Source organism: Lonchura striata, chromosome 3 (assembly GCF_046129695.1).
Source record: "Lonchura striata isolate bLonStr1 chromosome 3, bLonStr1.mat, whole genome shotgun sequence".
NCBI lineage: Eukaryota > Metazoa > Chordata > Aves > Passeriformes > Estrildidae > Lonchura > Lonchura striata.
In genome coordinates, this window is record NC_134605.1 from 87,511,705 (window position 1) to 87,529,855 (window position 18,151).

General features: G+C 33.9%; 1 protein-coding gene across 1 annotated transcript in view; it reads left to right on the plus strand.

Annotated features, from left to right (window-relative positions):
• The window catches only part of LOC110468097 (protein eyes shut homolog), a 597,595-nt gene that overhangs the window by 102,202 nt on the left and 477,242 nt on the right, over positions 1-18,151 (plus strand). The window contains exons 5-8 of the mRNA XM_077782364.1: positions 10,545-10,667; positions 11,829-11,942; positions 13,104-13,217; positions 13,667-13,780. Of these exons, the coding sequence (XP_077638490.1) occupies positions 10,545-10,667; positions 11,829-11,942; positions 13,104-13,217; positions 13,667-13,780 (465 nt within the window). The remainder of the gene's footprint in view (positions 1-10,544; positions 10,668-11,828; positions 11,943-13,103; positions 13,218-13,666; positions 13,781-18,151) is intronic.

The following is an 18,151-nucleotide window of genomic DNA, read 5'->3' on the forward strand; positions in this document are numbered from 1 at the left end:
AACCTAAAATCAATTTTCATTCAACTTAGTACACTGAATCAAAGGAGCAGTACTTCTGATTAAGAGTAAACATGCACACAGAGAAATTGTAAATCAAATTCTTCCTTTTGGGAAGGTGTTGCTGTTATTAAAGTTTAGTGTACCATGAAATAAGACTGTACTTTCTTTCAAACCTTTCTGGCAACACTTGTTATGAAGTAGATGCTTATACATTAAAGTTTTTACTCCAGGAAGAGACCTTAGAAAAACTATTGCATGCTGTGACTCAAAAACAAAGTGAATCATCAAGACTACAGACGAAAAAAGTTTACAAAAATCATTCAATTCTTCACACTGCTGCTGCACAATGATCCTTAACATAGAATTTGTAATGATATTTTTTGTTTTGATTTCAAAGTTGCTTGATCAGAAAGTGCAGCATTTTTCACATGAAGCTATTGCTCTCCTTGCCAAAAAGACTACTTGATGCGTAGCTTAAAATTCCAATTCTGTTTCTTGCTCCAAGTCACAATTCACTTAATGCAATTTGTAAATAATGTTTTTCTTCTACCTAACAGCCTAACTTGCACTGGGATAAAATTCTTTCTAAACAAGTCAATTTAATCAGCGTAGAAAGGCTGTTCAGCAGACTGACACAGAAGATACTTTGGGCATTCATACAGCAAATAGTACAGAATTGCTTGTAGCAGTAGTTAGTGGACTCAATATTTTAGGGAAACAGAGGCCAATATATTTGCATGATATCTCTTTTTCAAAGTCCTAATACTGAGACTTCTGTAGGCAGTCACATCCATGACATTTGTGTTGGCTCTTAATCCAGGATGAAGGGTGAGGGCACCTAAAGTCAGAGATGTTGGGGGAGCAGAGGTTATGCGAATGGGTCTCCAGGACCTGCCATTTTTACTGCCCCTTGCAAAAGCAGTGTCTGCAAATGGTGTGTCACAGGGAACATTCTTAGGGGATCTCCCCAAGAGATTTTCATTACACTTATAGCTCATCCATGCACTAGTATTATTTTTTTTATCTGATACCTGTGAAATGTTAAATATATTTTTAGTCAGCCCAGTAATTCTTCTATGGCCTTGAGAATTTTAGTGTATTAAGATATTTTTCTAATAGAGATATTCCTGGGCATGTCCAGTCATTTGTTACCAGTAAAGGTCTGATTGTTTACTTCATTTTTTCATGGAACCCTTTATAAATTAGTTAAACTTTAACTGTTTTTTACATTATGTGTAACAATTAATGAATAAATTACCTAAAAAAAAAAAAAAAGTACTGAAAAAAGCAGTAATTCTAAATTTGACACAAGTTGGGAGTTCCCTTTTATAAAGAAAAAACACTCAGAGGTATTCTACAGTATTTTCAATATTAGGAAGCAGAAATCAGGCCATTCTTTGCTTTTTCACTATGGAAAAAAGCCCCTGATCTTCTCATTATCAGAAGAGAAAGACTGGATAATACACAAGAAAATGAATGTTTAATGGGTATTCCCCCAAAATAAGATTGGATCTATGTACATGGTGTGGTTGAGGCAGAATTAACCACTTCATAGAAGATGTTGCATTGTGTTTTAGATTTGTGACCAAAGCTGTGTTGCTAACTCAAGAATGTTTTGGCTGTTGCTGAGCAGTGCTTGCACAGCATCATGTCCATCTCTATTTCTCATTTCACCCTGACACTGAGTAGGCTGGATGAGCCCAATGGAATAAATAGGTATTCTATTCCATATGCAATAATATAGTCATCCATAAAATCCCAGAAAGAGCTAGAGACCATATGGCTATTGCGGGGAGGTGAAGAGTGCCTTTGCATTACTTAGAGGGTTTTGGTTTTTTTGGGGGGTTTTTCTTGGAAGCCACTAATTTGCCCTTATTGTGATTCACCAGTTTTCTCACTTTTTCCTTTCCAATTCTCTATGTAAATCAAATTTCAAGATATACATACTTGTTTCTACTTCCATGATTTTCACTAGAAAAGCAAGAGAACAGTGCAGTCTTAAGTTTCCTCACTTGAAATTATCATACTCTTGTATTAAGTTGCCATGCATGTTTGAAGTTGTAATGCTAACCTTAATATACATGTTTGATGCAGACAAAAGTCTTTGAGATTTGTGCAAATAAAAATGCTACTGGAAAAGTGCACAATAGCTCATTCCTCTAGTGGATATGTAATTGCTCAGACATTGTGCATTCAAAGTGTGCACTATGATGTAATACCAAACTGTGCATTCTGTAATACACTGGCATTTGTACCTTCTATTTGTTCAAAATGTTCCCAGAAGCACAGTAAGATTTAAAATTTTAAACTTAATTTTTATTATCTTTTAGAAATTGAACACAAAGCTATTAGGAGAAAATAAATCTCTGAAATTTCTACTTCAGTGAGATTTCATTATATTATTCTTATAGAAATAAGCATTCAGTGAGTTTTTGCACTGAAAGACTGAAATATATAAAAGGTTAGTAAATTAAGAAGATGTAAAGCAAGATACAATGATTTAAAAAAATCTTGAAATAGATACACCTTTTAATTACAGTTTTAAAATTAAAATAATTAAATGAAGAATGAAGAAGAAAATTTACACTGAAAACCATTCATTATACATCAACACATACTATGTACATATACTTGTGCCCAAGTGTAGGAGAAGGAAAATATGGAATCCAAAAGTATCATGTGAAAATAGGAAGGAGGAAAGGACAAATGAGAAGAGCAACATACTTTGAAAACCCCATTAAAAAGTCTCTTATAAGACTTTGCTGTTAAGGCAGCCTGTGATGAAGAAAGAGAAAGCAAACATGGTGAAGGGACCACATGGAAAATGTCTTGATATTGTAAAAAGATACCTTATTAGGTGTAATACCTTCATAAATAAAGTTTCCTTTTTTATATAATTCTAATCTTCTATCTGTTTTCCTATTATTCAGTATAGTGCTTCATGCCAGTAGTAAAATAAATATGACCAAGAAAAGATTGTTAACTTTCTCTCATTTTTTCAAAAAATGTGCTGTCATTTATGGGGCTAAAAATGCAGGGAAGAAAATTGATTAATAACTCTTTTGTAATGTCAATTCAATCCACCAACCCTAGCAGATGACTTAAAAATGTGACATTTTTCTAATAAAAAACAACACTATTTATTTAAAAGTGTCTTACAAGACATTGAGTTACTGCTACCAAAAGCAGACACAAAAGAGTGATGTCTTGAGGAACACTGTAATAACCCATTACAAATCCCCCAGGTAAGGAAATATCTCTACAAATCCCCTAGGTAAGGAAATATCTCTATGACAGCCTTTAGCTTGAGTCTATTCATTTCTAAAAGTACTCTAATGGCAGTAACAGGATGGAAATGAATTATTATGATACTAATCAGCTATTTTAAATACCTGTTAAAACCATCATAGCTGTATTTCACAATTCACCAGTTATATTCTTTTATAAAGGATTTAATTTACCAATTGCGACTAATTTTTAATGTGCTGCTTCTCATGTTTGGTATCTCTATATTTTTCTTTTTTTCTGATACATTATTGGAATGTGTTGCCATGGTTAAGTGCCTCTTGGTTATAAAATGAGCCCATTCACTTCACATTTAATAAGAAATTAATAAGATTTACAGTGATGTAATAATCTCTGTCTTTTTCCATTCCTGACATTAGAAATGCAAATAATATTTGTTTTCAGACATCATATTCCAGAAAACTGCTAAAAGTTTGGTCAATAGGCTTAAAATCATATATTTTGTGGAGAATTTAAAGTGATAATCAAATTATTGTCTTTTCTTTATGTTAGTATACAATGCCTACTAAATGTAATTTTTCTGTTTGATTTATATGTTTAAAATTTGTTTATTCCAAAACTTCTAATTCTGAAAAGTAGATAATTAATAGGTTACTTGTCTACCACATATCCAAATGCATTCAAATTTCTAATACAGGATCTAAAGGTTTTAAAATTCTAATCTGCTATGTTGTTTGGCCATCTCTGATTTTAAAAAAAGTAATACAGAAGTTTTTTTTTAGAGCCCAAACTGAAACACTCTTTATTCTACTGCCATTTCTAAAGAAATATTAACAGTCTTTATTTTGGATATGATTTATTATTTTTCTTTGAAATTTCCACTCATTTAATTCTTCATCTATGTTTTTGGTCTGTCTTTATGCTTTTCTACCCTTCTTAAAATAACTTCCTTCTTTGACAACTCATTTTCCAAGTAATCTTCTGGTCTACAATGTACTGAAAAATAATTAGTATTTGTTCAGTTTTCATAATCTATGTCTCTATTTGTATTAATAAGGAGTAAAAATATTGTATAAAATTCTCAAAAAGTAAGAGAATTGTCTTACCAGACCTTCAGCAAAATTTGCTGCTGTTGCTTTATGTGGTTTAATCACCATTTTTTTCCTTTACTTACCTGTTACTAAAATCAATCCCTTTTTCCCCCCCAGTTTTCTAGTACCATATGGTGCTCTAATCAGATGAAAAATGAAGGATCATATTTGGATTTCATATTATCGTTAAAATTTACAAAAGACAGACTAGAAAATATATGATAAATGACAGGGAATATCTATGTGCTTTGTCTCTGTCCAACAGATTGCTTATCAGCAAATTCTAAGTAGTTCAACCCCAAAATTTTGCTTGCTACTGCCTGCCAATCTTAATTCCATGAATGGCATGAACAGCAAACCAATGTGTGTTTGTTTCTATTTTCAAACTTTTCTTCCTAAATTCTACTTAAAAATATTTTACAGTCCTGAGGAAATGCATACCTGATTTTATGTTTCACTTGAAACCAATCTCTTTTTAATAAAGTCATTGAACTTATTTTCTGTAACAAATTAATTAATCTCTAAAATAAGATTATTGAATTGAAGAGCTCTTTATTTAATCCACTATTGTATTACACAGTGGGGGGCAGTTGATCCTTTTATCTCCTTATTCTTGACACATGAAATCTGAAAACATAAAGTACCTCTGAGATGCAACTGAGGAAGAATAGCAACATTGCCCACTGCTTGTGCTGATTTTACTAGGAGCTTTGTATTTCACTGATCTTTTTTTCAGAGATGCTAAACTGAAAAACTGTGTAATTCAGCAGTTAGGTAATTCATATTTATTATTTCTACTGTTTATATTTTTCACTGCTTTTGTTTGTTTGTTTTTTTCTTCTGATCTGCTAGCAGCAATGCCTTTAACCTCAATTTTAACTGGCGTAAACTATTTTAATTAAGCAATTTCTTAGTCTCATTTTTCATTATTCATATGGGAATTGTAAATGTGACAGGATTTGCATATCAATTACAGGAAGATGTTATATAGGAAAGGGTCATAAATTACCTATTCCTAATAGCAATCAAATTATGTTATACAATACATATCACCTTCTCAGCAGATCTTGACATCACCGCAAAAGAAGGAGCAAACACTGACAACTTCACAGTCTTCATGGGAAAATTAAAATGGATAATATATATTATTTCATGAAGTTTATTTTCTACTATTGCACTGATTTTATTCTGCAGGTTAAAACATATTAGGTTCTGTTTTAATGTACCATAGCACAAAATTATAAGATAGCCTGACACATTTCAAGCCAGCAAGAGAGTCAGAATAAAAACTTATTCTGTGTTTTCTTAGTGTAAATAAGAGAGATTCTGAAGCTGCCTGCTGTATTACAGTAATCAAACTTCTGTTGTAATAGCTGTAAGTCTTCTTGTGTATTACTGTAAGATGTATAGAGAACATCTCTATACATCTGTTTTCTCTTTTTCCTTAATCCTTTTTCTCGAATTCTAATCCATCTTTTAGTAGAACTGACAATAATATTCTTACAGTATTGGAAGATGTATCTAGCCATTGTGGCCCTTTGCTTAGGCTAAAGGGCTTTTTTTTTTTAAAAGAAGAACACTAAGGAGCAATAGTTCTCCTACATCTTCTCATTAAATTGTATGGCTTAAGGTCCAGCTTGTCCAAAAGCAGTAGCAGTGGCCATTGAGGTCAAGTAGCTAAGAGATGTGGTGCACTCACTAGCCTTCACTGGGAGCAAGAAATTTTAGACAGGGGAGAATGAACAGAAAAAAAGTCACAGAAAGTCAGATTTCCTCCTTTTGAAAGAACTTTGATCAGCACTGTTCTGCTCTTTTGCACTATATTAAAAAATAGATGAAGAACCTTTAAAAAAGCAAAAGTCTGAACAGATCATGCAACCTCAGCCACTCCTCATATGGCTTCCCTTCAAGACACTTCACCATCTTTGTTGCCATCCTTTGGACACTTTAATATCTTTCTTATATTGTGTCACCCAAAACTGCACATGGAACATGAAGTGAGGCTGCCCCAGTGCAGAGCAGAGCAGGACAATCCACTCCCTTGCCCAGCTGGCCATGTTGGGCCTGATGTCCCCCAGGACCTTCCTGACTGCCAGGGCACTGCTGGCTCATGTTCAGCCTTCTGTCAACCAAGACCCTTTCCACATTGCTGCTTTCCAGTATTTCATTCTCCAGCCTGTGCATTCATCCAGGGTTGCTCTGACCCAGGTGCAGGATCCACCACTTTCCCTGGCTGAACTTCATGTGGTTGGTGATTGCCCAGTACTCTAATTTGTCTGTCTCTCTGCAGGGACTCTCTGCCTTTGAGGGAGTCAGCAGTTCCTCCCAGTTTAGTATTATTGGCAAACTTAGTATTCCTTTAAGACCTGTGTCCAAGTAATTTATGAAGAGGTTAAAGAGCACAGGGCCGAGGATGGATTCCTGTGGAACCCTGCCAGTACCAGGTCACCAGTCTGACGTTCTCCCATTCACTATAACCTTTTGCAGCCAACCCCTGAGCCAGTTGCTCACCCACCACATGTTTATCCAGCTGTGTGCTGGGCATTTTCTCCAGAAGGATTCTGTGAGAAACAGTATCAAAAGCTTTGCAGAAATCCAGAAATAATACATTTAGCCTCCCTTGATCAACAGTGGGTTAGCAGGACTTTCCCCTCATGAAACCGTGACCAATACTGTGTTGTTTCTCAGGTGTTTTTCTATAACTCCTGGAATAATCTTCTTCGTGATTTTATCAGTCACAGAAGAACCTAGAGTGTTCAAATGAAAATGCATACTGTAAAATCTGTTTGTTCAGCTGCAGTTTCAATGGTGGTATTGGAAAGGATTCAGAGCAATTTCAGAGCTGTAGGCTTGTGGTCAGGCCAAGTTACAGAAAGGTAGAAAAGAGCAGAAGTGAAGTATAGAACTGTCAAGTCTAACTTGAATTCTTGAAAAAATAGTGGAGAAAATGTGAAGTTTAACTATTATAAGCATCCAAAGCAAACAAAATTATGACAGTCCCTAAGTAACATGATCCCCCATGGCCCTGCAAGGGCTGCAGGGGCACAGCTGCCTCACCATGGGCTGCACCAGGGGCTGCAGGGGAATCTCAGCTCTGGCACCTGGAGCACCTCCTGCCCCTCCCTCTGCACTGACCTTGGGGTCTGCAGAGCTGTTCCTCTCATTCTTACCCCGTTTTACCCTGGCCACAATTTCCTCTGTGCAAACACTTTTTTTACTCCTTAAATATTATCACAGGGTTACTGCCATTTGCTGATGGCCTTGGCCTTGGCCAGCAGGGAGTCTGTCATGGGGGCAGCTGGCTTTGGCTTTGTCAGACATGGGGGAAGCTTCTGGCAACTTCTCAGAGAAGCCAGCCCTGTAAGTCTCCACAGTGCTACCAAAACCTGGCTAAGCAAACCCAATACACATGCCAAGGTCAGGATTTTTCCTCTTTGTTACCCTTTATTTTGTTCAACATTACTGTTATTAATTGTATATTTCTTACAAATGTTACGTTTTTTATATTTTTTCACTAAGTAAAATTTTTATATTTGAAATTCCAGAGGAACCAAGCACAAGCAGAATTTCACTATGATAGGTGTTGAATGACAAAAACAACTGCAACCACTCTATCCCAAAAATCAAATGAATGAAATGGGTTTTTTTATATATAATTATTATTGCATCCAGTGCAAATAAGGAGAAATTGGCAACCCATTATGTAAGAATCCTAATAACAATGAAAATATTGTCCAGGTTTTACAGAAATTTATTAAATTCTGACAACCTTCCCTTCCCTTCCCTTCCCTTCCCTTCCCTTCCCTTCCCTTCTCTTCTCTTCTCTTCCCTTCCCTTTTCTTTCTTTCTTTCTTTCTTTCTTTCTCTCATTTTCGTTCTTTATTTTTGTGTAAGCTCTTCTCAGATGTAATTTTAACAGGAGTAGTTTTTGTTCAATAAGAGTGAATGAATGCACATCAAATCCTGCTGGCTCTGACAATAACCCTTAATGTGGGGTTTCAGCTAATAGTTTCAGAAGTACCTGCCATCCAGAATATAAGGAGCCATGTAGTGAAATTGCCATAAATCACTGTGTGGCTGGACTCTGTCAGAATGGATCACAATTCAGTGATCTCCCTGGAGAATTTAGGTGTCATAGGGTGACTAGTTAAAATCACTTTTGTCATGAGGCATTTGGGTTTAACGAAAAGAAATGTCTCAAGAATGTAAATGTGGCATTTAAAAAAAAATTAAATATTCTGTTGCTAAATTTTCCTTATCTAAACTATGAAGTATCTTTGGATATCTGTAACAGAAAAATAAATCAAAATGTGTTCATTTCTTTTTGTAGAAAATAGTATACTGTTAAGTACTGCAACTGAATCTGTTTCGATGAGAAACCTTACCTTATACATAACCAGATGTTTAATATTAAAATTGAGCCCTGAAACCACTACCCTTTGTTCTTCAAGTTAGTATAGTGACTTCTTTAATTAGATCAGATTGCTCAAAGCCCAATAATCCATGCTGTAATACTTCAATAATTAATTCAAAACAGAGAAATAAAAGGTTACATTGGTTAAGACCTTTATTTCAAATCTATAAAGTTATTATGAATAATAATTTTTATTTCATCAAGGAAAAAACCGTTGGCTTTTCTATATTCGTTATCTCTACTTTGATAAAAGACACACATGCAACAGCTATAAATATATCTGTGCATAGCTGTTACCATAATTGATCAACGTTTCCTTTTTATTTCTTTATCATAATATTTTACATTAGGTTTTTGTAGTACTTCATTATGCAGATGTTAAGAGCTATTTACAAAGGCAAAAATGAGAGACTTAAATTTTTAATGGCAATCAACAAGGAGGAAAACTTCAGCTGTACAAGAATGTTGCACAGCTGGTGTTTAGGATGGAATTGAAACATAGCTTAAAGTCACCTTTCTGCCTCTACTGATTTAGAAATGAAAATGACTGCATTTGTAGGGCAGGTTTAATATGCACTGCCTTGTATTTATGCCTCAAAGGGTTGTTCAGCAAGCCAGAATTTGTAAAGTGCAGCATGTTCCAACAATTTACCCTGATGGTCAGAAGCTGCTGTCTTCCTGCATGTTACATGGTGTTCAAAAGTTAAAAAAATCTTCCAGATCAGGAGGTCTTCACTCATGCCTTAAGAACATGGTTTCCATTTCCTCTAGTTTAAAGACTATGTCCAAGCAGTACTGAACTTTTGAAATTTTGTAATTATTTATATATAGACAACTGCACTTAATTAACAATATTTAAACCAGGCTGTTTAGTTTTGTAAGCTATCACAGAATACTGTAGGAATACAGATTTATTTTAACATCTTTGACAAAAGAGTCTTCCTCTGTCTAAAAATTTGACTAACTCAATATCAGATGTGAGGAATCTCAATGGCACACTGGAATGTATTGTGGCAATACTTATGCTACTGAAGCATGGCATTGCTTTATAAATATATTTTTAAATTAAATGTGAAATTCAGATCTTCAGCCAGACTTGGTATCTAAGTTTGTAAGACACTGGAATTCATTGTATTTAACTTCCTGAACCAAATATCTAGTTTTCATGGTGCACTTGTTAAATTATAATAAATTGGCCCAGTCAATTTTGATTTCTGTTGCACTAAAAATACTTAGAAAATTTTAAGTGCTCAGCTAATAGGAGACCAGAAAACTGTACTTCTTATGCTTTAGCTTGCTAAGTTTTTATGATCAAACCAAAATGTTTGAAATTTGAAACTTTGCATTTATATTCAGCATTTGGATACTAGCTCCACACACATGAATTGATTTTTCAACGGCTCTACATCACTTAGTTAAATATATTTATGTGGTTTGAAAAAAGAACAGTCAAAGAATATTTCCTTGCAACTGTGTATTGTGTATGTTCAAAAATAAAAGTTCTGTCATCAATTAAAAATATTATTTCCTTGATGCTCATTGTATTTTAATGGGCTTTTATTATAATTTGCAATACAGCTTTATCATTTACTTTATCATTATGACTTTGTTCTATTTAGAGTTGTTTTGAATATGAAACTGAAACTTTCAAGGAAATTGGAATATTTTCCATTTCCTGAATAAGATTTTAAAACATAAGAAAAGTACACATTTCATTGGTCTACCATTTGTCTGTTTTCTCAGACTAAATTTAATAAACTTCCTAAATCTTCTGATACTCTATTTTTTGACAGGTTTTACTGGTGAGTTGTGTGAAGTAAGTGTTGCTGCCTGCCTATCGCAACCATGTGGGGCCTCCAGCATCTGTAAAGACATTGTGGGTGGCTATCTCTGTTTCTGTGCACCTGGCTTTATAGGTAAGTTCATAGAAGTGTTGTCTGACATGTTTCCATCAGTCCTAAACCAAAGAAGAGAAGTTTGTCCAAAAGTAATAATAGATAATTTAGCTGTGTGCCTCTGATTCAGGCAGAAACAACTTCTGCTTCCTGGCACACAGAAGTACTTGGCTGAGTAAAAGTATTCAGCTGTAAAAGATACTGGCTACAAGGGACTATTTCCACTCCAATTACTCTTTATACTGTTTTAGACATGGTGTCTTATACTGATATGATTTGAACTCCCAGCCATATGCATTGGCCTTAAATTATCATCTTTGTGCTCTCCGTAATAATAAGGCTGCAGTAACAAGGGTATCGATTGCGAACATGCATCCAAGATCCTGGGCAGGTTTGACTACTCATGTTTGTATCTACCCTGCAGGCCATTGTCATTACACTGACTAGTTTAAAATTATTTTGGCTATGTCAGCATACTGGCATGGTATTTTAAGATGACAGTGTAAAAGACAAAAAAATCTTTCTAGATACATATACAGGTATTTTCGTTCAACTATATGGTGAAATAATCAAGGGCAGTAGGAATTCCCTGGCAGATCAGCTGTGCTACCCAGATCCATTCTGTTTAATTCCAGGGATGTTAAGAGGGATCCAAAAGCAGGAATAAGATGACATTAAAATCTCCCTCAATAGTCAAGGAGGACATAGATAACCAGAGGAACTGAGATATTGAGAAGACTTCATACTTCTTAACTTGCTGTTCTGATGTTTAAAACAAACCCAAAAATTAATAAATTAATGAAAAAAAATGAAATAAAGATTTTATTATTTTAATTTTTTTTCTTGGAAACCATAGTAACACTTGTGATGTTTTAGGAAAACTCAAGGCTAAACTCAAGACCATCAATATACGAAAATATGGAAGTTTCTGAGTACATTTGTAAAGGACTCTATAAAATCTTTGTTGAATATTATATTATTTTTTTTCTTTTTTTTCATTCTTCTTTTTATTCTTCTTTTTTCCTTTCATCAACAAGAAATTAATTTCCCAAAGACAATTTATGGCTCATTGGTAAAAGCTCCCTGTCCTAAGCTCAGTTATTTCATTTTGTTGTTTCTGCCTGCACTGATGATTCACCAGTGGTGTGTTCCTAATGAAATGAATCCTCCACTTTTTTGCAGGTCATAACTGTGAGATTGAAGTGGATGAGTGTCTTAGTGATCCTTGTCACAATGGAGCTACTTGTGTTGATCATCTGAATGCCTTCAGTTGCATCTGTCAGGATGGATTTGAAGGTATAAAAAAATCCACAGAATGATAATATTATAAACCTACTCAGAGTTTTACACCATTTTTTAATATATCAGATGAGATGCATGTATTAATATATGGGTATCATCTGAAGTCATAAACATGTAAGTTAGAAAAGTAAATCTTGACTAAATTGCCCATTTTGGTTTCATGATAGCAGGAAACTGTGTGTTTTCTGCTAACCGGTGTCTTGGATGTTCAAAAGGGATCTGTGGGGTTCAGTGAATTCTACAAAAGGAGATACTTTTTTTCTGCAATCTTCTAAAATATTTAGAATCTTTCATATCATCAAATTGAGAAAAAATCCAACTGTGTGGTAAAGGTTCTGGTTTTGTCATATTTGAACAATTTCTATTAAAAGTTTAATAGTTTTGATAAGTGGATGCATTAATAGCTGCAGCTATGCTTTCAGCTTTGATTAGGAATTTAAAGTGTATTCATTTTCTTTTTAAGCACCATTTTTTAACATCATGGATATTTAATCATTAAAATACAAATCAATCCATAATTCAAATGTCCCTGTACAAAATAGTACATTTCTACCACTCATCTATTCAGGAAAATTATCACTTGCATTTTTATTTCGTTAAATGCTTCTAACTTCCCAAATCATATAATTGATGCAATTTTTCAATTATTGTTCAAATGATAAAGAATTTGGTTCAATGAAAAATATTATCAATGAAGTATTTTTATACTTTGAGTAGTTATGTGTGTTTTCTGTTGTCTAGATTGGAATAAATTTTCTTCTTGTCCATAACAGATTTCTTTTTCATAGTTTTTTGGCAGTACATCTTTTGCCTTATCATGGCCATAAGTATTTCCTCTCACACCACTGCAATGCAGTCTATTATACTTAATGTAATTTAGTTGCTGTTCTTCTTTATTTATATAATAAGAAAATTGTCTGGTTTAAGGCTTAGTAAACTATTTGATGACTGTACTCTCAATATTTTTGAAAAAATAGTTAACTACTTAAGCATTCAGAAGACAAACATCTGCCATAAACACCCTGATCTGAATATAAAAAGGGTGTCAAATAGATCCTGATATATGAGTTGTATTCACTTAAAATAAATGTCAGTCTTTACCTAAAGGTGCCATGGAATAACTTCTTTCCCCTTTCCTTGATTCTATATTCATAGGTACAACTTGTGAAGCAAATATAAATGAATGTCAGTCATCTCCATGTCTTCATAATGCATCATGTGCAGACCTTATTGGTGGCTATAAATGTGTCTGTCTGCCTGGTTTTACTGGTGAGTAGTTTTTGTAGCAAACCTTGTTTTTCACAGCCCGGTAGTCCACAAAGCATCCATTAATACATTACTGACTAATTTGCTTGTGTTTTATTGTCACTTCTCTTTACCTGACCTAGTCTAATGTTTAATTTGCATTCCAACAAACTGGAACACTGACTGCATCTGTAAACTACATAGCACAAGATAAATTGTTCTGCATTTAAAAAGGCCTTCAAAACTTGTACACATAAGGGAGACTAGTTATCATTTAGCAAGTCAGAAATGAGTTGGTATGTATTTGTGGTTATAAGAAAAAAATGGATGCTGAGATTAGTAGTGTGGCTCTTTGTTTGGCTGATGTATGTTAGCTTATCTTCACAAGTTACTTGAGATTTTTGTTGTCCAAATTAATTAGAAACTGGCACTTGATTTTTTAGTAAGTGTTCAAAACTTTCATTTTTTCCAAGGTGCAAGATGTGAAACAGATATAGATGAGTGTGCTTCAATTCCCTGCAAGAATGGAGCCACCTGCATTGACCAACCTGGTAATTATTTCTGCCAATGTGTGGCTCCGTTTAAAGGTAATGAACACCACGGGAGAGGGTAAAGCAAACATAATTAACTTTAGAAGGCATTTCTGTCACTTGTCTAAATGCATTTCAGTCTCCCTACAGCATTAATAGTCCTTGACTTCCCCAAACAAATCTTTCAAAATAAACAGCCATACATATGCCTTCAGCTGCAACGAAGATGAAAGGAACATTGTTTAGGTGTTTCTTTATTAAACAAAATTGACATTTCAAAATCAGTTTGTTAACAGAATAAAATTGCTTACATAGGTAATAGGAGGTATATACCCTTTAGCTGCCATCACAAAGGTTGATTGATTTTTCTACACAGTTTTCGCTCTAATTCTATTAGCATTCTCTACATTATTTTATCATTTTTAGAAAACAATTTATAGCTATCTTGGAATCCAGAAACTGTGTGATTATTTCTCTTGATGCTTTTAAAAGAAATACGTTTAAATTGCAAAGGGTATTGTGACATTTTTCATATAAATTTTGGGGTTAAATTTTAAACACTTTCTGCTAAAATAATTTAAATAAACAAATTGTGTGATGTTCTTGAGCAAATATAGTTCAAGTGATAGTCTCAATTAAAAGCACCTATTGATTTGTAAATTAAATATAAACACATTTTTCCTCCAGCACTTCAATATAATGACACTTACTTAGGATTCCAGAACAATCATTAAAAGGCAATTTTCCTGGAATGTTGAGACAGCAGGACTTTTCCCCTTTAGGGAAGATGGTTGAATAAAATTCATTATTCATGAGCTCATGAACAAACACTCATGTTTGTTCTTATTATTTTAATTAATGGTCAAAATTTAGTTTGTCATTTTTGTTAGTTTTAATTTATGTTCTACTGAATAAAATCCAGTAGAATAACAAGTAAATGACTACTGCAGTGTCAGAATTGCCTTGTGCAGGAAGATGTAAAATAATTTTCAGTATATGGTTAGAAATACTAGTCTCTTGAGTATGTCTTACAAAAGGAACCAGATTTCTAGTAGATTTAGATATTCAAGTAAGTAATTAAAAATTCAGAAAGTCAACCTTTTTGTAGTCATCCTTCAAGAGACTAGCAGTGTCTCATATGTTCAATGGAAAAGGTAAGCCCTGCTGGCAAGACTCATAAAATGTAACTGAGATCCTCTGAGAACATTATAGGAGGGAATAGTTAATGACCTGCTGTGCCACTGAGACACTCACAAGTCTATGAGTCAAGATGAGATCCACTTGAGGGTATTGAGAAACTGCCAGAAAAGCTCACCAAGACACTCTTCATCATTTGTCATCAGTTCTGGCTAACTAGGAAGGTCTCAGATTATTGGAGGTTGATCAGTGTGATACCCATTCTCAGGATAGGTTGGAAGGAAGGTTCAGGGAGCTACAGGCTTGTCAGCCTGGCCTCAATACCTGGGAAGGTTATGGAACAGATTATCTTGAATGTGTTTAATACCAGAAGAATGTCTTCACTGAAAGGGTGAATAAGCATTGGATGGGCTGTTCAGGGAAGTACGAGCATTTCTATCCCAGTAGGTGTTCAGGAAAAGACTGGATGTGGCACTTGGTGCTATGGTTTAATTGACAAGGTGGTGATTGCTCAGAGGTTGGACTCAATGACCTTGAAGGTCATTTAGGTCCAACCCAAATGGATTCTATGATTCCATTGTATGATAATATTGTCGGTACAGGAGGTCTGAGGCTGTTTTCTTCTTTACGACTTTATTCAACACCTTCCAATATCAAATTCTTATACTGATTTTGTCTAGATTTATATGGGTATAAATAAAAGTAGATTTAGTTTAATATGAAAACTACCTCTGTCTCACACCATCTGTTTTTTTAGTGCTAAACTGGTGTAAATGTAGCCTTCAACAAATTCACAGTAAGCCAACATAATGGTTAGCTAAACTATGTTTTCTAATTGTGTAGATACATTCAGGTCATTTTAATGAACAGCTTTGTGTGCACTAATTACAGATTACAGAATTAGTTATTTAAGCAAGTATGTGCACAATGTTAATGGCAAAAATTATACAGGAACACCTGTTTTAGTTTTGATATTTCCATGGATTTTCTTGCTTCTGATATTCTCAGTGGCAAACAATAAGTGCTGTATTATGAATGCTGTCATTTACCTGGAAAGCAATCTGAAGATGTATTTCCATAGTATACTGCAATGATTGGATTGTTCCATCACAGATCTGACTTGAAGGGCATGCACTATTATTAGGAACATATATCAAGAACATATACCAGTTGATCAAGAGATTTACAGCAGATATCTACTATATAGAATGTGTAAATAAGGAATTCAAAGCATGATTTGGACATTCAGGTGCATTCATACAAAAGATAGCTTGTCAGATTAAGGTAGAAATTGATTCTATATATAGAAACTGGCTTACATACATTTATCTTGCTTTTGATTTTATTTCCTTGACTATTTTAATTTGTTTATTTTGACAAGGAAACTAAGGAAGATTATAACCAGAAATTTTTGATTTTTTACTTTTTCCTTCCCCTTCATTTGCTCATAATTTTTATAAAGGAAAAGCAAAATTTTCCTTTCTTCACATTTGAAGACTTCTGAGAGTAGGATAGATGCTATTCATTTTTATGTGCGGCAAATTTTATAATATCCTGAATTAGTAGGTTTATATTTTAAAAACTTTTATAATAGTTGTATATAAATATGAAAAGTCATCAGATATTTAATTAAGGTATTACTGTGTACTCATAGTTTTTTGTATTTTTCTTGGAAAGAGCCGTGGGTTTTTTTGCTTGATTTTTTTAAAGTGCATATATATCTACTTAGAAAAAATATTATAAGTCATTCCACTGGCTTGCATAGAATAATGGAAGACATCAAAGACTTTTAAGAAAAATGATGCTTGGACAGTGATATATATCTAGATTTTTCTTCAAATGTTTCTAGTCCAAACTTAACTCTACAAGTCTGATGTGTGAATGAAAATTTACTTCTCCTGTGGGCACCAACTCTTTCTTAGAAAATCCAATTTTCATAATGTGGGTAAAGAGAACTGGAGAATTATATCTTCTGATGCTTCTGGTGTAACCCTAACAAAACTAATGCATTCCTCTCTACCAGTAGAGAGGCAAAATTCCCCTAAGAGTAGATTTCCTCCTATGTAGTATAGATGATGATCTTTTTATAAATTCAGGTATTTCATTGGAATTTTTGCCACTGAAATTACTACCTTTGACTTCCCAAATGTTCAGACTAACAGCTTGAGGGTTAGCAGTCCACCTATGGGTAATCCAAGAGAAAACTGAATGAACCTATAAGAATTTCAGATATGAAATAACATCCTGGTCAACATCTAATATGGTTTGAATTACTGAATATGATAGCTGAAGTATTTTCATCCTATTTCAGCCAAGTTCCTTGTCCTTATGGAGTTGAAAATTTATTTTCTGTTTTCCAAATTTATTGAGTTTTACTGTAGTCCCAATATGGTACAAAATAATGAACTTCAAATTCCCTGTATTTTTATATCATAATTATTTTGACCTTGATTTGGACAAGCTCAAGATTTGATTAACAGAAGAAAATCTATACCATGTTATGTTATTAATCTGGTTAGAGAAAGAGATTCCTCTGTAAACCCACAAAAATCCTAGAAGTTACTGAGACCCTCTGAGCCTGTGCTGTGACTAATGTTAAACAGAGAAAAAAATATAGCATCTAGGTCTGTATAATATGCTTTTGGCACTTCTAATAGTTATTTATGCCATAAGAACTGTACATGTTTGTGAACATGTTCTAATTAATCAAACATGACAATCCACTCATAAAAGTCCAGTTCTCTGTTTCTGTTGGCTTTCAGCAGTGTTCTGCCACTAATCTGTATAGTACAAGTCATTATCACACCTCATGCTTTAAAGCTGAAAGGCTTAAAAGTGGCCATGCTGCCACTTACATATACTGCAGTGTGATGCTCTTTACAGATAGGACTTAACCATAATATGTCTGGTACAGTTGCTTCTGCTTGGTTTTAATATATATGTACCTGAAAATATGCATTTTAGAAATGTCTCCACTTCCACCTGTTTTGTATTGTAACTGAGGTACAACAGTGATAGTCGTGTATATTGAACATTTTGTATCAGAGGACATTCTGAAGTTCTTCAGAAACAGAGGAGAGAGAAGCTGTTGCATTCTCTGTTGAAAAGCAATTGGAACAATTGGGAGAAGGAAGAACAAATTGATTTGGATGCTAGACAAATAAAATATTTTAGTATTCTTAATATTATTAAGAGTTTTATTCTATTATAATGTCCTAGAATGGAAGTTATTATATTAACTTTTCTATTATTATATTGATTCTAAAAGCGAAGCCTTTCTATAACAGAGTC